The sequence below is a fragment of the Topomyia yanbarensis genome, chromosome 3 (genome assembly GCF_030247195.1).
Source record: "Topomyia yanbarensis strain Yona2022 chromosome 3, ASM3024719v1, whole genome shotgun sequence".
Taxonomy (NCBI): Eukaryota; Metazoa; Arthropoda; class Insecta; order Diptera; family Culicidae; genus Topomyia; species Topomyia yanbarensis.
The window spans coordinates 59544337-59569379 of NC_080672.1; the positions used below are offsets into that span (position 1 = coordinate 59544337).

Genomic DNA, 25043 nt, shown 5'->3' on the forward strand with positions numbered 1-25043 from the left:
AGTTATCTTTGAGTCAAATGTGAAACACTTATTAATCCTAGAAAGAACGCTTAACTTCCTGGCAGCTTTCCGGATTGTATAGCTCACCTGTTCATTAAAACTTAGTTTTTCGTCCAATGTGACCCCAAGATATTTGATAGTTGCAACTCGTTCAACTATTTTTCCATCTATTTCAACTGTTGCAGTACTTTCATTTATCTGCCGCGTAGTTGCAATCATATATTTAGTCTTGAAAATGTTCAGTTTGAGTTTTCTCCACATCAACCAATCACTAAACTTCGTCAGCTCAAGGTTCATTAGCCTGATGCACTCATCGAAACTATTACCGATGGTAAACAAAACTGTGTCATCAGCAAACAGGTTTTTTTTCTGCATTTTCCAAAATGTTTCTCATGTCGTTAATGTATAGGATAAACAAAAGTAGTCCTAGTACACTACCCTGTGGAACACCAAGGTTAACTTTGGTTTCCGATGATGTAGTGCAGTTATACCTTGTAACTTGCGTACGTGTTTCTAAGTAACTGAGAAACCACTCAAGAGCATTTCCTCTTACACCATATTTCTCCAATACGCAAAACAATTTACGGCGATCAATTGTTTCAAATGCTTTCAAGTCAACAAAAACAGCCAAGATAACTTTTCCATTCTCAATGGCCTGCTTTTACTTCAACAATAATAAATTAAGCGCTGGTTCACACGAATGATTTTCCCGGAATCCTGATTATTCACACAACAGTATACCAGCACTATCTGCATAGCCCATCAATTGATCTTTGACGTCCGTTTCTAAAACTTCTCAAAGATCAGAAGCATATTTATCGGCCTGTGATTCTCTGCCCCTGATGCATTTGGCACTTTTGGTACTGTAATTACGACCGTCTTTTTCCACGCTTCCGGAAAAACACCTTGCCGGAGCGACTCATTAACAACTGTTAATAGTTTATCAGCAATTATGTCAAACGCATCCACCGGCACCAAGGGGTGAGTCGCTTAGAACAATGTGCCATACACATTGTATCACCTACGATAACACGATATAAGATTACGATTCACAGTAATACACGATCATTTCACTCGTTACCACAATGTGTGGCACAATGAGGCACACTTTTGACAACTCAAAAACTGTCAACAAAGTGTAGTTGAATACTCATAGCAACCATTGCTTTTGTTTTACTGAACACCATGGCACACCGTGGCACATCGTGGCACATTGCGGCACAAGCTACCACGCTATTTGTTTGTGAGCACAATTCGATTTGTGCTAAGCGACTCACCCCTTGACCGGCACCCGTTTACTAACATTGTCCGTTCCCGAACAATTTTTCAAGGTCCCAGACAATTTCTTTAAGTTTGAGCATATTGATAGGCCTGACAACACAAAACTGATTTTCGGTTTCCTCGCTTTCCTCCACTAGTCGCTCTGTAGGTGGTGGAATGGCTTCGTGAATCTCTTCAACGCTTTTGATAAAAAAACTTATTAAATTTTTCTGCCGTAACTTCGTCAGAATACACCTCGTTCGAACCATCAAAAATAACCTTTGCATTTTTCCCATCTCCAGGTTTGATAAGACTTTTGAAACATTTCCAGAGCCTTTTGGAGTCGCCAGCACATTCATTTATTTCTTGCTGAAGGTTTTTTGCTAACCCATCACTTCTCAGCAATCATTGACAAAGCTAATCGTCTACTAGGTTTTATGTTCAAAATATCCAACGAATTCCGGGATCCTTTGTGCTTCAAAGCGTTATATTGTTCACTGGTGCGCTCACAGTTGGAATTCGCAAACGTCGCAACTTGGAGCCAAAGAATTGAAGCCATCCAGCGCAGATTCATAAGATTTGCGTTACGTCAATTGCCTTGGAATGATCCGCTGAACTTGCCACCATATGAAGACCGTTGTCGATTACTAGGACTGCACACTTTAGAAGATCGTAGACACGCGTCGCATTTAAGCTTCTTCTCGACAAATATGATGTTCCCGATCTCCTATCACAAATTAATCTCTACGCACCAGCCCGTGTCCTTCGTCCTCGAACACTGCTGCAGAATAAAATGCGCAACACTAACTACGTTGCCAACAGCCCGATACTAGCAATGATCCGTCGCTTCAACGATTTTACCGACATGTTCGACTTCGTCATTAGTTCTGCACAGTTTCGGAACCGTTTTTTGTCACTTTAGGTTAATTATTTGTAGTTTAGTTCATCAAGACTCATTGTCAGTTGGACTTAAATTGTTAATTACATAAATACATACGTAAATACATATTTATACTATTTAGGTATTTCATCAATTCGGTGCCTCTCAAATTGGTATCTGGGCTGTCCCAAATTATGTGGTGGGCATCTGCATCACCGCCGATTATGAGGGAACCCCATTTCTGCTACAGTATGATACAACCCTTTTGAAATCATCAGAAGGTAGACGTATTTCTTGTTTATGTAATAAACACTCATACTAACAGTGACAACACAAATATCGCGAGATGTGAGGTCGGATATAAGACATGCATCAATACCACTATTCGTAAATGCACGAGGCATTTCACGTGGATTTGTCATGCTATTTTTGTTGAAAGCTACGAAGATGGGGTTAACTAGCTTTCCAACATAGAAGTTTCCTTTATGACAATAAGGTTCTTGAACCATAGCTATGAGGGCTTTTCCTTCATGCACAAGGCGACCCTCTTTAAGGACATTATACATGCGAGCCACAACATAAAAATACGTTTTTCAATACACTAACCTTGCCGGTGAACCACGAAATTGGTACTTGAGGAAGCTAAACCTTTTTCCTATGAAATCAACCCGAGCTTTTGACGAAATTCCATCTGTAGCTCTTATTTTGTGCGAAAGTATCACCCCTCTTCACCTGGGGTTTCTTTTCGAAACAGTTTTATTTTTCTTCTTCTCATTTTCAGAACACTTTTTCAAATGCACTTTAATCATACACCACTGAAAAAACACCCGCGAAACTTTAATCGTTTACTAACTAAGCTTCAAATTTTCGGCCAATGTGCAGATGACCGAAGGAAAATGTCCGAAAACTCACATTTGTGCGTTTGAATTTTCAGTTCTAATTCCATTTTTTATCAATGTCAACAAGCGCGTCGGTGCCTAGCAACAAGCGTACGTTCCTGGCCTCCACATATCTTCACCTTAAACCACACGGGGCCCCTGAACACCGTTGATCTGAGGAGCCGCTATAATTTCTTATTCAAAATCTCACAAGATATATACAGAAAACGTAATTTTCTTTCCGTTTTAATTTTTCCGTTTTAAGAAATACAAAATGGTCAAGATAAATGCTCTCAGCAAGATAAAGTTGTTTGTATTAATATAGAAACGCAGTTCGTAAAAGTCCGCCGTACCCCCAACGACGGCAGTAATCATAACTGAGTGCGGCGTGATGAGTCAGCTGTTTCGAAAGCTATGGATTTAATAATTCCGTAGCCTACCGGGAAATCATTGCCAAAGTTTGTCTATCATAGATTGCCATCACTTATCGAAACACGAGTGACCCGATAAGAACTAGTTAACCAACCATGTCATCGACATGTAATCAGTCGTTTACATGCACGGGGAAGACCGGTAGACAAAACAGAATAAATGATCCAGTCGGAAGTGTCTCTCGTCCACGGAAGGTTCAACTGCGTCTAGTCTGTAAACAGGCAAAGCAATGGCGGGTTGTACGGAATGGTGCGAAAAGAGCCAGAAAAATAAGATGCAAACGAACACTCTCCTGAGCGGTAGGCTCGATTCCAAAGGGTGAAATAACAACTCATAACATGTTAGTTCTATTTTACAGGTATAACGACACTCATATTGTGCGGAATATTTGTTGGATGTAGCATCTTCAATGTTCACATCCGATACCAAACCTGGACTTTCAACCAGCCGGATTCGGTGATCCTGCTGATTATAAACCTGTTCTACATAGCTGCAATACTAGGTTCTTTCGCCGGGGCCATACTCGTTAATCACATCGAGAAGCTCCTTATTTCGGTTCGTTATCAAACTTTGTTTTTCCCGAATCAGCCAATCAATTATATCGCTATGTTACAGAGAATCTACCTCATGCTCATCGCCATCGCCAGCATCCTACAGATTATTGTCCCAAAAAGCATCGTCGGAACTGCATTCGCTCGGATCTTTGCCGGATCGGCCTACGGGCTGGCCTACCTAACCGTGCTCGTCCATGGTGGGGAAGTGCTTGTTAAAGAATTTCGTGGTATGGTTATAGCAGCCATCAATCACGTACTGTTTCTCGGAATTCTAGCTCACGGAACCGTTAGCCCGGTGGTTCTGACCGATTACGATTTGGAATCAAACCGCATCATTGGTATTGCCGGGCTCACATTTGCACTGCTAGCCGCCCTGATCGGACAGTTTATGACCTACGAATCGCCGATATTTCTGGTGCAGAAAGGACGGGATGCCGAAGCGATTCAATCGCTGATGAAACTATCGCTGGAGTCTAGGGAAACCATTGAGATTCGGGATGCCTACATTGACATTAAAGTGATGCTGCAGGAAGATTCGTTCGCTTCGCAATCGATTTTTACCGATGGAAATTGGAGACCACTTCTGTTGCTCAGTCTAGGCAAGATTGCCGCTGTTCTATCGTTTAATGCAGCGGTTAATCAAATCCAATTGATTGTCGTTGATCAGTTGTACGACTTGCAATACTATAGCATATCAGGAGCAATCATTCTGGGGATTAGATTCCTGCTAGGAATCCCATTCGTTTACACGGTAGACATCTTCGGTCGGAGACCCCAACAGGCACTGTCTGCATTGCTAAGTGGAGCTGTTTTGACGGCCATGGGAATCGTGTACTTGGTGACGGACAGTGTAAACCCAAATGTTGGGGGATCTATCTTTCTAACGTATGCTTTAGTGGCTTGTACAGGGGTAACTTTAGTGCCAGATATTCATCTATCGGAAGCTTTCCCCACCCAGAAAAAGGCTCTATCGATCGCTGTCGTGCAGTTGGTGGAAAATGGTGTTCAAATATTAATCCTTTCCGTTACGTTTTCGTTGGATCTTACACATTCGGACAATTACGGGGGCATACTTCTGTCGTGTGGAGTTCCATTGATGGTGATTGCTGTGGTACTGTACGTACTGCTTCCAGAAACGATAAAACTGACACTTCGGCAGTCTAGAGCAGCTTTCGCACGCAAAGAGTCTCTCTACGAAATGGATCCAGTGTCGAAAGATAATCTCAGTTATTAAATATGTTGTGCACAAATTGTGTTTCTTAATCCGTGTTTGCAATCCGACCGCCAAAATTTGGTTTATTGGCAGCGATATCATTGACATACGGATTACAGCCTGAGATAAGGAAAGCAATCAGCAGCTGGGTAATGTGATTAGTTACCGTTCATCAAGGCAGTGCACGGTGTTTCCAAATAGGCAAATATGATCGAAATTGTTTTGACCACGCAAAAACGATTTTTGAGCTATAGAAAAGTTTGTCTATAAAATATTGCCCATCTTATTTAAGTATTAGTTTGGTGATTAATCCCTCTAAAGCTGTGAAGCAAATTTTTGTTTGGTCATTTATGAAAATAATAACAAACTGTATTCAGCAAAGTTGTAGGAATATAATAAGAAACAACTTTGCTGAAGAGACTATGTATCTATCTTTTGATTTTAATACACATTTGTGGAGTTTTCTATGATACACCCCTGAAAATCACTTTTTTCAATATAACTTTTCTGGGTGATTTTTTAGAATTTCAAAATGTTCCAAGATTTTGTTTGGCATACAAAAATACACAATTTTTGTTATACAAGTTTATTTCTATCTCTTATATCTGTTGAGTTATCGAAATTTTTAGTGCCAAAAAGCAACATTTTGGTATGAAATAACACTCCAATCCGCAAATTTCCGCAGACAAAGCCAAATTCATTCATTCGAATCTATAAAGCAAACGCTATCGAATCCAGGGATAACCGTTTGTCGCATGCTGTCTCCTGAATGCAAAATCATATATTCAAAAGATGACTATAAAACCCTTTTATAAGGCCATTCAAAAATTACATCACACATTTAAGGGTAAAAGGAGGAAGTATGAAGCATGTTGTTACATGGTGGAGAGGTAGGAGGTGGGGAGGGGTTAATATAGCTTACCAAGTTGTTTGCTGTTGGAAAAAGGAATGAAACAACACATAGTTAGAACGCTAAGCCTTGGTGGCAACGACGAGCTTTTTCATGGTATCTTAAGTAAATCGTAAAAATTTCGGTGAATATGCGTTTAAAACCTCACAAATTATCATTGACCTGTATGATTTCCAGCGTCGGTACATAAAATCGTTACTCATGGGGCCAAAGAGGATTTCCGCCGAAGAACAATACTCCGTCATCGGAGGATGCGAAAAATCTTTTGGTCGGGCCAGGTGACAACACAGTCACTGAAAGCGACACAAGTGGAGAGAAAGACATTTTATTATAATTTCAATCCAAACTAAAAGATTTTAGAATTGAAAACATAGTATTGGTATATTTTCAATATTTAATTCCATTTTGTAGTTGGTAATCTATGTTAACCCCTCCCCACTTCCTATCTCTCCACCATGTAACAACATGCTTCAAATATCCTTCTTTTATCCTTAAATGAGCGATAGATACATAGTCTCTTCAGCAAAGTTGTTTCTTATTATATTCCCTACAACATTGCTGTTTACAGTTTCTTTTTATTATTTTCATAAATGACCAAACAAAAATTTGCTTCTCAGCTTTAGGGGGATTAATCACCAAACTAATACTTTAATAAGATGGGGAATATTTTATAGACAAACTTTTCTGAAGACACTATAGCTCGAAAATCGTTTTTTCATGGTTAAAACAATTTAGATCACGTTTTTGGCCATTTTGGAAACACTGTGCAGTGGACTTTCTCGTTCACTTCACTTCGTTCATTTTGAACAGAACGAAACGGGAGGGAAAAGGAGCTGATTGCTGCGATCTAGAAAAGATTCTATTTGAACAAATTCTTAAAACAAACATAAAAGCAATTGTTCTCCTTAGCATTCACAATTTCAACTCAATATTTTTTCTTGCTTTAAAAATAAATAAAAAAAAGTTTAAAATATATTCCTAGAGCTTCAAGAAATCTGTGGTACCCCTTAATCCAAAATACAATTGGATTCCATTGCAAAACGAGCTGAATTCCTAGTTTTATAGTCTCAACATTCTGCATGTAAATATCGATAATGACGAATTTCGCGCTAAATCGTATTCAGAGTAGACAGCACCCTCTCAGATTTTAATGAATCTTTCTGTACATGATAACTTTGTCATAAAAAGCCACTTTGCATACTTTGCTTTTCCAAAAATGATCTAGACTGTCTTTTGAAAAGGGCCAAAAAATTTTTACCATTTTTTTTTCAAATGGCTGTAGTTTAAAAATAACAAATCCTACAAAAAACGCTGTAGGAGTAATTTTCACAAAATCAGTCCAATTTTTGAATCAAAAAAAATTCTTCATCTACTCCTACATTGCAAAAAATTAATTTTAAAAATTTATAATCAAGTTATATAAAAAAAACCATCTTTGATTTGGATGAAATTTTGTTACAAGATAGGTAAATATGTTCCCTACCTACCGTCAAAAATTCAAGTTGGGCACTTTAAAGGAAAAAAAGTTATGTGAAAAAACTTTTCCTTGTCTAAACTGATTTATTTCCAGTGTATTTCAACCGAAAACTAAACCAATGAAAGTCATAATCATCTCAGAATCCACTTTCCCAACTGCTAGTTGCCTGATACATGCAAAAGGTATGACTTGATTTGATTTAGGTTATATGTACCTATGCATAAATGCAGGGGTTTGCTCAAATTTAGATTTGAGTGGCGTGTAAGCCACAAACAGTTTTCGATTCAACTTTATCCACGTTAGTAACATAAGAACTTCTGTGCAAACCGGGACATCAGAGTCTCGATCAGTCGTTTACGTACACATAAGTTATGTGTCATTTTTTGGATCTAGTGTCTAGCTAGCGGCCCAGTCAGCTATTAACTACTGACGAGGAGAATCCGAAACACAAAAAATATGACTCATCAAATCAGTAACGTATTTGGTATATATTCATAACAAACTTGAATGAGGGCAACAATAGGCCATTCAACATCATCAATATATACGAGATTTAACAAAATACCTCTTGGCCGTGTACGAAGAAGTATCTTATCTATGTACCCACACGGGAAGTAGAGATTGATGGTGTAGTCTCCAACAGGGGCCGTAATTGCGAGGTATGGGGTTCGTTCCTTTATGAACCCTTTGCTTCGGTCAGTGAAAACTCTGATTCACAAGCAATTGCGTTCAGGAAAAATCAAGGAGTTTAAAAAACAACTTATTTTCCATCAGGCACATTTCGAACTTTTAGCCGAATTTGCTCTTTCAAACTTTGACCTTTTGGACGGGGCTAGTCTACTTTTTTGTGCCACGAGGCATGAACTGCCGTCGTTGCAAACAATTGGGCCTACAGCGACTTATTGTAGAAAAGTCACGCTGTGGAAAATGCGGAAAGAATCATGAAAAGTTTTCCTACTGTGGAATGACTCCGCATGATCTCTCGACATATCCCGCATATAAATTATGTGGGGACAAACTTAAACATTCTTTTAACAAACGCTCCGATAAGAAATGCAAACGAGCGTTACGCCAACGACTAATTTCTACGTTTCCTTGTACACAAAAGAGAGGCTGAACACCCCTTTGTAAAAACATCTTCTAATGTGCCTATAAATTTCCGAATGAGGAAAATCAGTTTTCTCTCCTAAGCTTTCTTGTAAAGGCCTGAGAGTGTCACTTGAAGGGTGCTATTATACAAAACCGAAGTAAGTTGCTCCTGGTCTCGCAGTAATCTTAGAAACTCGCAGGAATTTTTTACATGGTACCGTAAACCGGGGTGACATTGATCACTTTTCGAAGTAATCATCACATATTTATAGACGCAAACGAATTTTTTTCGAGTTTAATATTTTTAAACCATGTATTGATGTATGGAGAACAAGATTGGATGGTTTTACCTAAAATTGTCCGTTTTCAGCTATTTTTTCAAAAATGATTTCATGTTGAAGTCAGTTTTCGTGTTCCGGGGTGACTTTGATAACCTGCATGTTCACCCACATTAAGTTATTGATGTCAATGCTTTTCATTCAATTGTTTGTTTAAACTAATTCTGGAAAGATGCTCATTATTAAATAGATGTTATTTAGTATTATACAAAGTATTTCAATGTACTGTAAAATTCGAGTAACCAAAATTCGTATAATTGTTTCCAACTAGAATAAAAGATTCTGAAAACTTTTAAAGCTGCTAAAATTGTTTTGTTTCAGTGTTTTATCAATGTACAAAAACAATAAAAAAATGTTGCGAATTTTAGCTTAAAATGATTTGAAATTATTGCCAACTAGTTTCATAAAAAAATGTATTAATAATAAACAGACTCTTAAAACTAAATTTAGCATATCCCAATCTAAAGGAAAATAAAAACTCACTTGTAATTTATTACTCTTGCTCAAATCTGAGATTTATTTGTTTTATAAAAAATAGACACTTTACGAAGCTTCGTAAAAATCAGGTGAAGTCAAATTTTGGTTTTTTGTAGTTTTTGTACCCAAAAACCGAAAAATATACTCAAAAAGTATAACAAATCAGTATTTTATAAGTTTAGAGTAAAAATCAATTCAAATTAAAATGATTCGGTAGACTATTCTGGTTTAATAAGCGATCTACAAAAAAGTTTCGAGTGATCAAAGTCACCCCGATGATCAAAGTCACCTCGGTTTACGGTACATCAAAAACCCCAAGTATCCCTACGTTTCAGTCCCTATATTTTCCCCCAGGTTTTACACAATGCATTTGCTCTACGATTAAAGGTCCGACGAAACGAGTACCCGATGCGAACAACCGTAAACAGTCTCCTACTTTGTGGTGGGCAGAGATTGCTTAGAATTATACGCGAAAGGGACTTTTGAATGTCGGATCGCCCGAAGTTTTTCCAATATACGCGACGCTACAAATGCAAATGAAAAACTTGATGAAAGCGGAAAAACGCGATTATTGGCACCGGCCCGTCAACGGATTATCGGACAGATCATCAGAGAAACAATGTTTCGTATGGTGGCTAGGGCCTACGTTGTGTATTCGATTCATCCTGTGATTGCAATACACGGAACTTTCGTCATATGATGACAGCTATGCATCACTTTTATGCTAATTATTATGACAGTAGTGGTGAGTGTAATCATAAAAGAGGCTGTGCTGCCAACATTATCCCCACAAAACTGATGGTTTTATATTTTCCTATCAACGATCATACCCACATCGTTATAGTTACAGGAGGCTCTCCTTTTGATGGAGTACGGAAAGCACTCTTTGTTTTTCCTGGAGAAAACATGGGAGTTTTTGAGTACTTCAGTTGAAAAATCAAAGCAGATTACCTTAGTTTGAGTTCGTTCGCAGCACTCCATTCCGGGTAATGAGGATGCAGCGATTCAAACTTTAAACTCATTTTTCTCGAAATCAATATTTTGTCACTTAGTCCGGTCTGACTTAACACCGACCAATTGCCTCCTGGATGGACTCGAAGCTATCCGTAGTCGTCCACATAGTGTTTTTTTCTCTATGGTGGCCGAGGCACGAGGATATTGACCAACGAACTCTGCTGCGTTGATGTTCTTCACATATTGGGCTGAGGCAAGAGAACACGTCAACCCAAATGTCGCTACATCGATTATGTACACTCGCGGGCGCTCGATCATAGTGTCGCGCCAGAGAAACCGCTGTGATTTGCGATCCTGTTCCCGTATTTTTATCTGGTGGAATATCTTCTTGATGTCCCCGCACACTGCAATCGGGTACTGAATGACACTCCATCGGTTTTTGCTGCAGCATCCCATATCAATCTAATTTTACCAGACTTTCTGGGGTTAGTAACGACACCCAGTGGTAAATATCACACTCGATTTGAGTCTGCAGTTAAAAGTTCTTCCTCGCTAGCCTTTTGAGCGTACCCCTTTACCTCATAATCTGCTATCAGCTTCCTTAGAGTTTGTTTTAACTCTGGATCCTCTTGTAGGCGCACGGACATGGGGTAGCTATTTGGGAAGTTGGGATTATATATCTTCCACAAGTCTCAAATCTCAGGATGTTGTTCGACGTGTGGTTTTCTCTAGTAGCCGTCTAGCTCGCTGATCTTCCTCCGATTCCAAAATTTGACAAGGATTACCGACTCCCATACTTTCCATGGTAAAATAGTCTCGCAGTTGCTCGTTCAACATCCGGTCATAACCTGTGACAGCAGTGACATGGAAATTCAGGAATGCGTTTGTTTCACTCGGTACACATTTGGCTGCAATGGGATCTCCAGGCCGACCTTGTCGCAAATTTAGTGGAAAACCAAGACGCAGATTATCTAGACTGATGAGAAGTTTAGCCGTACAAGTTCTGGTTTTGGTACAATTCAATAATTTAGTTTTTTTCTGCTTCCATGTCTTAAGAAGTGACAAAAAACAGGACTCTCTATACTTCATCTGAATCTTTTAGAGTTTCTAATATATTGTACTAAATTATTAAATTGTTCAATGAACATTTTGTGGTCTCAATTGGTTCGGGACGGTAACGAAGCGGCAGGCACAGGTGATCTCTTTTATTCTTTTGTAGTAAATTAGTACATTTATCCTGATTATTCTTCTTTCTTATTCGTGATCAGTGTCGGGAAAAATAAAAGAATCTTTTCATCGCCAATTTTCTAATAAAAAGTTCAAAAAAGTGCCGATATTTACGAACATTATTCGGTTCAAGCAAAGGCCGGAAGTAGAAAAGTTCGCATGCGAACTTGTATATCGACAACACTATAGAAAAAAGTTTGCTTTATGAAAACATCTTGCACAATCTTCGAACAAGAGATTTTACATTTTCAAATCATCTGCATACATGACTTTAGTCGACGACAATTCACTGCAGAGATCGCTCACGGCGAGTACAAAAAGAAGAGATCCAAGACGACTTCCTTGAGGAACATCCGATGTAATGTGAAAAGGCTCCGAAAGTGTAGCCCCAAGCCGTACAGAGGCGCTGTGGTTCGCAAGGTACTAGGAGATCCAATTAATCAGCCAGTCCGGCAATCCAGTCCGCCTTAGCTTTTCCACAGCAAGCTGATGAGGAAAGCTTTCAAGACATCGATGTACACCGCATCGATCTGTTGTCGTTTTTCAAATGTGTTCGGTGCTAGCTGTGGTTGTGTGTGAATTCCCTAGGCAGGCAGGGTACTATCACCGTCGCTAGTGCGATAATCATCCCTCTGGGGCGTTATCATATCCCAGGGAACGCATAAGGGTTAGTGCATTGGATCGGAGTCTCGAAGGTTGCTGGTTCGAATCTCGCCTCTGGGGAGGAATTTTGTTCATATGGTTGCTTCCGCTTCACTCGCCATTTCGATCAGTATACCCCGTTGGATACCACCAAAAAAGTCCTAAATGAGGTCAAACGTCAAAAAACCAAATAAATGAATTATTAGTCTTTTTTCTGCACCTCAACTTATATAACCCCTTAGCCATGGTTTTCTCCGGAAATATAGAACTTAAAATGTTGTTTCGTGAGCCAATATGTTTGTAAATTAATGCTACAATATGATCAAACGCACGATTTGGTAATTTTCAATATTCAATTACTTTTATTTGTGCGTCTAAAACAAGCAGAATTATTGCCTGGTCAAAAATGCTGGTGTTGGCTCCTTGGTCCTGGCCAACACCGAAAAGCGATGGAAACCCACTAATCTCGTGCAGGTAGATAGTAGCCACCAGGATGTGTAACGGTTTGAAGCGAAACTGCAGTGACGAGTGGCGATTGGAATAACTGCCTAATTTCTTTCAATCCTCCTATGCTCATAGGCCATCATACAACCAATGAAGAGCACACTCGGTTGCGACAGTTACACTCCACTTAAAACAATTTATTCAGCTTAATCTATCTAACATGTAAATTTATTATTCTTAATCTAACGCATATAAAATTCTAATGGGGTCCAGTGGACCCTTTTCATCGGTGATTAGAAAGACACTGGACTGCACCTTCACACGTAGGTCAGTCCGAAGATATGCAGTATAGCCTGCGATGTTTTCTGGATTCGGGCACTCTCTCGATCAGACGATCTCCCGCTCTAGCATTGGTGATGGTCGTGGGTTACCACCACATGCCCCAAGTAGCAAATCGCAACTAGTTTTAATTGTCTAAGTACAAACTATGTTGCAACGTGAGAACAATACAGTTATTTTTGTTGCACTGGTTGAACATAGATAACATCAAGGTTATTTAATAACATATTTTGTCACCAAATAGTCATTTATGTTGCCAGCTAGAACATGTCTATTAATGTTCCGAACTGGTTGCTGATGCTTCAGAGCTTGTTGAAATTTAGTTGTGATTTTGATTTTGTTGTATGTATTTTGACACTTGCACAGTTGTCAAACACCAAGATTCTTACTGAAAACGTTTCAGTTTACAAAGTCGTATTCGTGTTATACGAATGTATCCGTCACATATCATCATTACGCCTTTCAGTACAAACTCACACGTATTAATAAAATGCTTTCGCAACATTGAATCCACTAGTTCACAATTAATGCTTAGCAAAACAAAAAATAAGTTATATTTTTGTTGGCATTACATTGCGAAAATTCACCGATGACACTTCGTGCGCTCCACTTGATATTATAGAAGCATTGAGCTGTACGGTGGTGCCAACTATAATATGTTCGGTGTATCGGAAAAATATAAACAAATGGCATGTATGCTATTGCTGATTTTAAACGAAGTGATTAAATTCCTTCAACACTGATTATATAATTGATATATTTGAAAATAATTTCGGAACTAAGAACAAGAAAGATAGTAGATAGATCGGAATGAGTAGTATGAATTTGAGATATATCGCTTACTTGGAGTACCTTCCGGAAACAATAGAAAAGTTAACGTGATCTAAGGAGTACTCCTATTTAGCAAATTTCTTGTTTAATAATTGAAGCTAGCCCATGATATGCAAATTTTGAAAATAGATTTTTTGTGTATTTTTGCTGAATGGCATTTTGTCTAATAATTCAAAAAATTTCTTGAGAATTCCACCCGAAAAGGGACCGTTTACAAAGCACGTAGACAAAACACCGGCATTTTGGACCCACTCCCCACTCGTAGACTCAAGTAGGCTTTTCCTAAAAATAAAGTCTTTAAAAATGTTCCACTGCCACATTTTTAATGGGTATTTTGTAGCATTTATTTGACGATTGGGATTATTTGCCAACTGAGTTGATATAGAATCCTTAACTTTTTTTAATTGTTGCAGCCTTCATGAAAAAAACCTACGCTTGAATTACGTTTTGATATTTTTGATAATTTATGAAAAAATTACCTTATTATGAGGCTAATTTTTGGTTAAATAGGTATGAAAAACAAACAAAACTGTATTGTCGGCAATCAAATACTCTCAGTACCTATTTTTTCGAAAAATATCAAAGTTGCAAGTAAATTTATTTTTCAATTTGTAATCTCGTGGTTCACTCGCGGAACATATGTGTACCACTGGTTGCGTTATTTCCAATTTCAGTTCCTGTAACCATTGAGTCCTTATTCCTATCCATTCATTTGTTATAAGATGCACAAGTATAAATACATATGATTTACCGTTGGTTTAAAATTGCTCCTATTTTAGTGTAAGTTGTTTATTTTTATTGCGTCCTGTAATAATATTTCCCTGTGCTTCTCATAGAAATATGACCCAATAGTTCAACTTTTAAGTATTAATGCTACTACTGTGGTAAAAACAAAATTTCCTTTTAAAATTTCTCGTTACAATCATACATGTTTACATTTTTCCGATACACCGAACATCTTATAGTTGGCGCCACCGTACAGTTCAATGCTTCTATAATATGAAGTGGAGCGCATGAAGTGTGGCAGGTGAATTTTGTCAACGTAATGGAAACAAAAATTCAACTTAATTATTATCTTGCTGACCTTTAGTTATGAATTGGTCAATTAAGTGTTGCAAATGCTATTCATCAATACGTGTGAGTTTGTGATTCAAGGTATAATGATGATATGTGCCTGATACGCGCGTATGACAAGAATATGACTTTGTAACTAGAACGTTTTCAGTATGAATAGTATGGTACAGGGTCATATTAAGGAAAGGTATATTTGGATGTGAACTAAAAATTGTTCGATGGAGCCAAACCGTACGCTGGAATGCTGTTGTTCACAAATCAAAATCTTTGCTCATTGATATAAATTTGCTCGAAAAGCGAATTGTTTCGCATTCACCAAAATCACATCCTAAATTTGGCCCTGGATGGCTAGAAAGCCATGTTTCTTATATGCACCATTTTCTAATGTATTGGAAATAAAAGCTCAACCGGCACACGAATATACATAAAAGTCTAGTGGTAAAGCGATTTATGTTCCTAATTTATGATAAATGTGTGATTTCATTGAATAATGTTGGATTTCTGAGATGATTCGGTTTTCTCCTTGAAAAAAATGAGTTTTATTTTGTTGATAATTTGGTTTCACCAAGAGCGCGTGAAATAATATGAAGTGGAATAAAATATCACTCGATAGCCCCTGATGCGCAGTAAAATTTGATGCTTCATTGGCAATTTTTGATATGAAGAATGACACTACTGTTCAAATTTAAATAATCAACATATATTTTAAGTTGGTCTTCATTTTCATTTCCACACTGGTAACATAATCTTAACATATTTATAAGAAAATAAGTAACTTTTCAGTTGCGATTGACAGTCTAGGTGAACGAAAAAATGGTATGATTAAGTAATCTTGTTGCGACCTGCATTCAACATGTTCACAAAAAATATGATTTAATTTAGTTATTCTCACATGGTTATTCCAACGAAACGGGAACAAGTTTTTACTGTTTTGCTCAATCATAATCATGTTGAAAATCGGCCTAAAACTGCGCTTTTTAGGTCGCACGGGAAGTTAGATGTCAGTCACAACAGCACCTATTTTTTGTTGCCAACTGGTTGTGAAATAGTTACTGAAACAAAAATTGCTACTTGGGGCCCGTCGATCGTGCAGCACTACCACGATAACGGCTGACACTGCTGATAGCACTACTCTGACGACACGATGACGATCCCTCCGATGATGATGATTGATAGCGAAGTGGACTGTATGGTTGGTGTATCATTCCAGGGCTGTAGTGAAAGGTGGGTGGTCCCAAGCAGCACTTGTAACAAGCAACGACAGCGGTTAGTTGCATAAGCAAAGGCTTTTACACGTGCGCTTTTTGGGTTGCTAAACCAGCGTAATAATGGTTGCCATATAGCTTTATGTAACGAATTATGTTGCTGAAGCTGCTAGTCAACAACTGGTGTTGCTCAGGGGTGCTACTCCTGAACAGCTGGCAAACAGTTAGTCGCACTGAGTCAAAAAGTTTCGATTGCTTTTTTGAAAAATTCTCGCAACAAAAATAATGCAAATTTTGATTTGCATTTTGACAAAACGAAAATGAAACGAATTTAGAAAAATTAGCGGCTATACGACTCTGGATATCCACCCTTCAAATAAATCTTTATTTTTTAATTTATTCAAAATAATAAGAAATTATTAAAAGATTAAGCCGAGGAACAGATGAAGAATACTTTAAGAACAGATGTAAAATTTAATCTTTCCACAAACTAACACAGCTGGTCGTAATTTTTTCACCTTCAATATTGTTGGATTAATTTTTGGCATTAGTCGCTGGATGTTACGCGGAATCTAAGCCCAGGAAGAAATGTTAACCTGCTAATGGACTATTATTCAATCTCAACCAAATTTTGAGGAAATGCGTACCCAGCTGTTGGAAGGAAAATTTTATGACACGGTTATTGGCCGCATAACAGTTCAATTCTGAGGCGGTCAGAACATCTTGAACTCGTAACATTCCTGGAAGAACCTGTTCAAAACAAATTATGCACTAATGTATATCGTCACTCAGAAACTGCTGTGCCTTAAGCTTCTGTACATGAGTGCACGAAGTTAACTGTTTTAAAATTCGCTCCTGTGTGCCGTAACTCTCACGGTAATGCGCAGCGTTCATTCAGACACTTAACGGTTATGGCAGCACTGTGCAGCTATGTAGGCTCGCTGCTAGCTGTGACTGTTAAAAATGCCTCAACTAGGCCCCCCTACTAAAGGTTGGATAAATAGATTTTTGTTTAAACTTCTGAAAACATGGTAATCGGGTTATTTCTCGAAACCATATCTTCAAAGTCGGTACCATGGACACTTCAAGAACAGCTCAAGCAATCCGTTTAGTTCTTTTTTCGTTCAAAAGTGTATTAATTTATCTAGTATTTAAGCCATCTTTTTTGGACAATTTTAATTGTATTTTTTATGCAATTAAAAACGGTTTTTCGAAGAAAAAAAATGGGTGGGTTATGTCTAGGACATAACCGGAGTGTCGTGACTACTCGTTTGACTTGTATTCAAATCGAATGATACTCAATGAAATATGTGGGAATGTTTCAAGTTATTCTTTATAATAAATATGGTGGTTCTGAAAAGAACCTTTGTTGTTTGCGTCTGCGTTGATAGGGGATACGCTGGATTCTAAGCTCGTTGAGACATTCATTCATGAAATGAACAAATTTCATATTTTCTTGCTTTGAAATATCAATGTTAAAATCTCTCGAAACAACCATCGGAACCTTTTTCCTAGCGTACAGAAATGAACACTTAGCGAAAAACTAGAGGCGGGTAATGTCCGGGATATAACCGCGATGATCATATTCTTAAAATTCTGCTTGTATCTCTTTCAAATGGCTAAATTATACGCATTAAGTTCGATTCACCGGGCTCAGCGAAATTTTCCTGGGGATCCCGTTCGTTAGTATATTCAGTAAAACAATTTTATTACCGAGTTCTCCGCATTGAATACAGGTCAATAATTTCATATAATGATTTCAACAAGCAGACAATGTACATGTATGACAGGTGGGAGTGTTCTGTAGTGTTTTAGTGGAGGTAACAACATAAAATCGTGTATTGGACATTTTACAATGATTCTCCTTAACCCTGCAAAACCACGGGGTTGGCAGCAGAGGGATAAATTGTTTGGAAGAGATGACAGTTAATATATGATAACTAAAAATATAAAATTGTTCTATAAATTGCAAAGTTATTGACGCGTTGACCTGAAAATTTGTCAATTCATTCATATAGGAACAGTCATTGAAATTATGTCAATTTATGCTTTACAAGATTTGAAATAACTTCGAAGTGTGGTCACGACACCCCTGTTATGTCATATACATTACCAACCCATCTTTTTTCGTTTTGCATTCGCCCTAATAAGGACGGTTTGTAGATAAATATGTTGATACAAGACGAGAATCTTTTGAAACATTTCAAACCTTGCCGACGATTGTTTTTACTGCGTACATACATCTTTCCCCTTTCGCAGCTCACACCGAATGAGTACGCTTTGCATCAAGGCGTTCCTATTTATTAACTTTTCGTTGCAGATGGAAGGCCATCCTTTTGCGCGATAAATGAAAATATTTTAATCATTCGTTTTGGTGTTGCTTTCGCTTAGTGGTAGAGCTGCCAAGCCTGATTCACTGATTTTCTTGGAAGGATTTGCAAAAACCTGTTATTAAGGTTCAAAGTGTACGTAACGCTTTCGCCAATATGCACTACTATCGCTTTCTCGCTCGTTCTCGTGCCGTGCATGAGCCTTTACTTTCCGTCCAGTTTCTAATGGCATAACCAAAACGAATATGCCGGCTTTCCCCCACCAACTACTCTCGTCAAACAACCCAATACGAATAATCATAGGAACAAACATGTAGTGGACCTATATTTAAAACTTTTCGTCATTTTATTGTTCGGTTGGTGCACCATATTGACGGCTCTGTTCGGGATGGGCTGAAAATTTTCACTTTTCCGAATTGTTTTCGAAAGATTTTTTAAAACACTATTTTTCCGTTGATAATGAATGTCCTACATATTCCAAAATTTAATACAACATTGGTACAAATATTTTCGACAAAATGCCGAAGAAGTTTATTAAATCCATTTAGTACAACAAAAGATATAAGCGTTCAAAATCTTACATCATTTTTGTTCCGAAATTTTGAAAAAGGGACCACTATATTGAAAGGTAAGTTGTTAGTCACGACAAAAAATGTTGCACTGATATCCACAATTCCATTTATAATTTGATTTTTTGAACAGGGATAGTGATAATTTAAGATTCTTTTCTACCCTCGTCGAATTTTTCATTTCCGATTAACGAACGCCAATCCGTAGTGCCGCATTTCATCTATTTTTTGCATAGGAAACATCAAAAAGCCAGAGAGATATTTGTTTGCAATTAAAAATTGCTATTTCAAGAATAAAGTGTGTTTTTAACTAAAAAAATCCTAATACCCTTTTAGAGACAGGAACATCCCTAAACGGTGTTTGATTCATTCCAGCGAAACGAAATGTGACAACAGCACGCCATGCCAATCACAGAAAAAACAACTATCTTTCGGTTGTATCTTTCCTAGATACGCCAATTACGTAACGCGACGCCATTATTGGTCCTGCGCAAATCTCACAACCTGTGAAATTTTCCTATTATCCAATTCAAACAAAGCCCCTTGGATGGAAGGCTTCAAATTTCCGAAAGGACCATATTCCAGTATAACAGCCAATAGACAAGCGCGGAGTCCCTTCCATTTTCCAATCTATTCGCTTCTTCTGAGCAGGAATACTCCCTGCTGGCTGGTGCGCACACGAACACGTGTGCTCGAAGGGACGAAGATAAAAAAATAAACTTCGGGTAGGAGTTGCACAATTCCCGGGCAATCGTAATATGCAGAAGTAAAAGAAGAAACAAAGCTAAACTGGTAGCGAATGGTCCCCTACCGAGAAGCAACTTCTCATTAATGGTTTATATGAGGAAAGAAAGAACGAAAGAAAGAAACAGCGCGACAAAGGGGTTCGCCGAAGACAGTACCGCGCTGGAAGGGGTGGAATTACGAGGTGCCAGTGATTAGTGAGCATGTGCGAGAAAAAAGGATCTAAATTGCCGCCTTGTGAGAGAATGTGTGGACGGCGAGCCGGTTGGGTACATGCGTGGATCAGTGGGTTCGAAGGGGAAGAAAATCAGATGCCCGACTTTTGTTCTTATTTCTTAGTCCTGAAAATGAACAAACGCGGTCATGGGAAAATTATTACGCGAACATCAGGCTATTACGGTTGTTCTCTTGAATGAGTTTAAAATTGTGGGGTAATTGGAGAAAGGCATGTAAGTTAATTGGATATTTGGGAGGATGCGTGAGGAAACGTTTATTGGTTTTGAAATACAATGTAGAAGTAGGAAAGCAGAGAACAAATTTTTAATTTGTGGGGTTCGACAATGAGTCAAATATTTTTGATTTCATAGGTTAGGTTATCCCAACCTTCAATTTCAACTTATTTTTCGTACAAAATAGTAACGGATTTAGTGCAACGACCGACTAGAAATTGGAAATACTCCTAAGAACTTCTGAGAAGCTTCTAAGAGGGGTAACGAAAAAGAACACAATATCTCGGGAAAGATCCTTTACACATGAAAACAAAATTATATTTCTTAAACCAAACTAAAGTCATTACATCACATATTTGACTACAGCCGAACTGTAATTTACTGCAAGTAGACATGAGCTGCGTGCAGAATTACAACATAACCATCCTTGTATGAAGCTGCCATTTAACCAAGTTACGAATTAATTGTCCTTTCCTGAAAAAACGGGACAATTTTAAATTAATTGCCTTGTACTGAAAATGGGGTCGAGTTCGGAACAAAACAGAACACATGAAGCCAAATTGTATTTTCCCGAAGAAAAAAAAAACGAAACAAAATTGGGCTAAAACATAAAAACCACCAGTGAATCACTATCATCAGCATCCTCATCAGAGCTTAAAAGGAATGAAGGGAATCGGCAGGAATCAGCAGGGTGACCCGACCCGGTATACAATTTCGTACAAACAAAAACGGCTCTTTTTCTTTGTTTTTTTTCTGTTTCGGTTACTGCACGTTTCGTTGTCGAGAAATTCTGAAACCGTAATATCTTGCACATGTTCAATTTCCCACGCATCTCTCTCTCTCCCTCTGTCTCTATGCGCTGCTGGTAGTTCTGGTTCTGTTTCGGATCGCCTTTTGCCACTGGCAGTCGTTGCTGCTGCATTATTATTTCTCCGTTTTTTTTTTGAGAGAAAAAAAATTCGAAAACCCGTCTTCGAAGAATGCTTTAGCACCAGGCAGGGATCCACTCCCGATTGGTCCCGTGAATGCATGTACCTACATGGCAAAAGCAGGGCGCGAAAAGATGCTGCACTCCTCGCTGGCTGATCAGGGACTGCTGTAACAGTGTTTCCTTGGTAGTTGGTTCTGCTTGAAAATGTGGGTATTAGGTAATTCAAGCGAATAAAATATAGTGCCCAATTACTTCATCATAGTATAGGAAATTGTGAGTATACTCGAACAATACATCAAAATTTAAATTTAATATAAATTTGAACAACACGTTCAAACTATACCACTTTTTTATATTTCTCCCTAACGCGAAAAGTCTGTTAAAATAATTTTTCTATCATGAATGATAGAAAACCTAACCTTAAAAATACTAAGAATTTTCGGCCTTCGCCTCATCAGTATCTGGAACAGACTCAGCACCAGAGAGAGGTTAAGGCAAAAATGGCAACACTACTTATGTACACTACTAAACAACTGCCACCTCGCAAAACTGTCCTTGTTAGAAAATTTACATATTATACAATGCACTATCCTTTGGCAATATTTTTTTTATTCGGTCATAGTAGGCTATAGAACATTTATCTTTTGAACCAAAAGATACAGCGCTTGGCCATCGTCGACAAAGTTGTAGGGGAGAGTTTTTCTGTAAATTCTGCAGAATTTTTTTTGTCACTGTCACTCACAGTAATCTAGTTACGAGACGTTTTCTATGATGAACTTCTTAAATTATTATTTTTACTCATAATTTTTTTGTTTCTGATTTTTTCGCATTAATAATGTTTGAAGATATCTATCTATCTATCCCTATATTTAAAAGTCAATGTTTGTATGTATATGATTTATGGACTCCCAAACGGCTTGACCGATTGCCGTAAAAATTTACACATAGTAGGCCTTTGGTTTGGAGCGTGTTTATGTGCTATTGGTTGGGGATTATCTGCCCGCGGAACAAATTGTGTTTTACTCCTATTTCGTTGAAAGTCGCAGTAACGCGCGATGGGTATTAGCTAGTTATTTATATTTACAAAACACGTGACTCTCCGAAGAGACCAAATAGCTGTGGTATATACATTGTAGAGAATTATGACCGATTTTTATTTAATTTTAGCCTGGTTTTGAACCTGTAGAACTTCACTATTGGCAGAAACTTCAATTATGATATAAATTATTTTCATGGGACTGGGTTTCATCTACAAAATGAAAGTAAAACCGTCCACAAGCACCCGTTCAGAAGTTATGCACTGTTGAAAGCATTATGTGTGGCCCTCCTGAAGTCGCGTGAATGGATCACTGAACGAGTAGGCGCTGGAGTTCAAAGACGCTTTCGTTTGATTTTCTGAGTGGCGCGCACTCTGTGTACTTGCGCGTCTGGTGGAAGGTTAACTCCGATTTTGAATGATATTCTAACAGATAATGTTCAACTTTATCTTGGTTCAGTTTATTTTTTGACACAGCTCTCGTGGGTCTTTTATACTTTTAACAGATGGAAAATATTAAAAAAACGATTGTTAGTAGTTGTTTATCAATACCTCGTCACCGTTTATGCTGCATTGGTGCACGTTAATATTACCATCGTAAATGCTTTTTGATTCCTTGATTCTTCCTATCGATGCATGCTGTTGATTTTGAGATACTGGATGCAGCTATTGCAATTGTATCTACGACTTGAACGAGTTTTCCTTAGCGGTTTCTGAAACCCGATTTTACGAAAGTTGCCGTCTAATCACAGAACTGTCCTTTTAATGCGCAAAGAGTTGTCTGTTTGATGGTACAGGACCAGAGTTTTTGCACAACATCTAACGAAAAATCTTCATAGCAAAATAACACATTCTGTAATAATTTTATTATTTTCTTCTGATCGGGAAGGGGCCAGAAATCGACAGTTTCCCTTATTTCTGTCACTTGTCTTATATAATTGTGCAAAAAGTAACTAATGATTGATATTTTTTTTTGAAGAAGTGTAATGTGCGCTATTCTGCAAAATATTTATTAAGGTTTCATCTATAAAACCAAAATTTTTGAGTGTAAGGTGTCGATAATGGTATCCAAAATGGCGCCTCTAGCAAGAGGTGTTTTGAAAATCGATCTCATTTGCCGGCACGATACAGGTCGCAATTCGTCCTCTACCAGCAGAAAACCAAAACAATCTTGAAGAATACATTCTATCGAGGCGCTCCAACCTCAAAAACATAAAAAATCATTATAGAAACAAAATGGCGGCCACTTGAAAATAAAGTATCGTTTTGCCTTTCTCATATAGAAAGGTTATGCAATCACTCTGAAAAACGTCAACCTAATCCCGGCCAAAATTTGTTTTGGCTAGCGTAAAGTTTCTGGATTTTAACAGGGGCGTAGGTGATGGTATACGGAGATGGGTTACCCCCCCCCCCCCCCCCTCTACTGTTCACTTCCCTTTAAAATCCCCGTACATCACCCCTCCAGCCCTCATACCTCTCCCTTTCAGCCCCACCATCTTTAAACCACCACTATATCACAAAGCATATTAAATTAAGCTGGGGAGTCGTTTGTTCGTGGGACTTTCGCCCTCCTCACACACCCACCCCCGCATGACAAAATGAGTTAGCAAGCAGATAACATTGATCTAATGCTGATTAGGCTAATGAAGTATGATATTTTTTTTTTCTTTCAAGTGTTTCACCGTCGACACGTAGCTCATCAAGTTCGTGGCTGGCAAGCCATTGTGTATAAGTACAAAGTGTACTAAGAATGTAATGGACATTTACACAATTATGTTGAACATAACCAGCCACCGAGCCATAGTTTAGAGAAATGAGAAAGGCACAATTGCACCGCTAGGTGGATTAAAAACAGGTTTTTCGCATGGTTCTTCAACTTTGGTCTGCTGTAAAAAAACTGTTTTAATCCACCTAGTGGTGCAATTGTGCCTTTCTCATTTATCCAAACTATGATTGAATGACTGGTTATGTTCAATATAACATTGTGGAAATGTCTATTACATTCTTATTACACTTGATGAGCATATATAAGTGCACGACTGTCACGAACCTGATAAGCAAAATGTCGATACTGACACTTAAATCAAACAAAAATATAATATTTATATAGCTTAATCAGCGTGAGTTAAATGTTGTCTTCATGTTAACTTCATGGTGGAGAAGGGACGGGATATAATTAGTAAGAGGGGGAGGATGTGTCGGGAATCATCTAACTTATTTTAGTATACGTGGTGGATGAAGGGGATACATGTGGGAGGTTGGTCTGAGCGGGTGGGGGTGACACAGGGGGGCCGGGTTGAGAGGTAAGAGGTGGAGGGGTAGATGGAGGGTTCAACACCGAACTTCATATTATACCTTCCATTTGAGACTAGGTTAGTGAAATTTGGTTCAGTCGTCACCGAAGTGGCTTTAGATCTAGAATTTGCCCGGAACCCCGGGACTTCCGGAATTATCGATAGTGGACAATACATTTCAATTATTTTTGATTCGCCATCAGTAATTTATGCCTGCGAATCGAAGTAATTTGATGTTCATTTCAATAGATTTTAAACCTATGAGGTATTGTACCGGTTTACATGAGAAATTCGTATGAGACCGCAATAACCAACCTGTAACTCCGGAACCGAAAGTCAGAACTGAATTAAATTCAATAGCAGTCAATGGGAGTATTATATCTTTCATTTGAAATCAAGTTTTTAAACATCGGTTAAGAGTGTGCTGGAAAATAGGTGTGATAGCTCGGGAACTTGGCGAGTTCCC

The 25043-nt window shown here is 38.2% G+C and overlaps 1 protein-coding gene across 1 annotated transcript; it reads left to right on the top strand.

Annotated features, from left to right (window-relative positions):
• The first annotated feature begins 3631 nt into the window (after positions 1-3631).
• Positions 3632-5238, top strand: LOC131686957 (uncharacterized). The gene is made up of 3 exons (XM_058970989.1): positions 3632-3749; positions 3809-4005; positions 4066-5238. Exons 1-3 carry the CDS (start codon positions 3680-3682, stop codon positions 5236-5238), a joined length of 1440 nt encoding a protein of 479 aa, XP_058826972.1. The 5' UTR covers positions 3632-3679.
• Positions 5239-25043: the final 19805 nt, after the last annotated feature.

Bases quoted from the DNA above. Each gene is read 5' to 3' on its own strand.
- LOC131686957 (XM_058970989.1), top strand. From the start codon at position 3,680: ATGGCGGGTTGTACGGAATGGTGCGAAAAGAGCCAGAAAAATAAGATG. The intron at 3,750-3,808 runs GTAGGCTCGATT...TCTATTTTACAG, and splicing joins AACGAACACTCTCCTGAGCG to GTATAACGACACTCATATTG. The intron at 4,006-4,065 runs GTTCGTTATCAA...GCTATGTTACAG, and splicing joins TCGAGAAGCTCCTTATTTCG to AGAATCTACCTCATGCTCAT.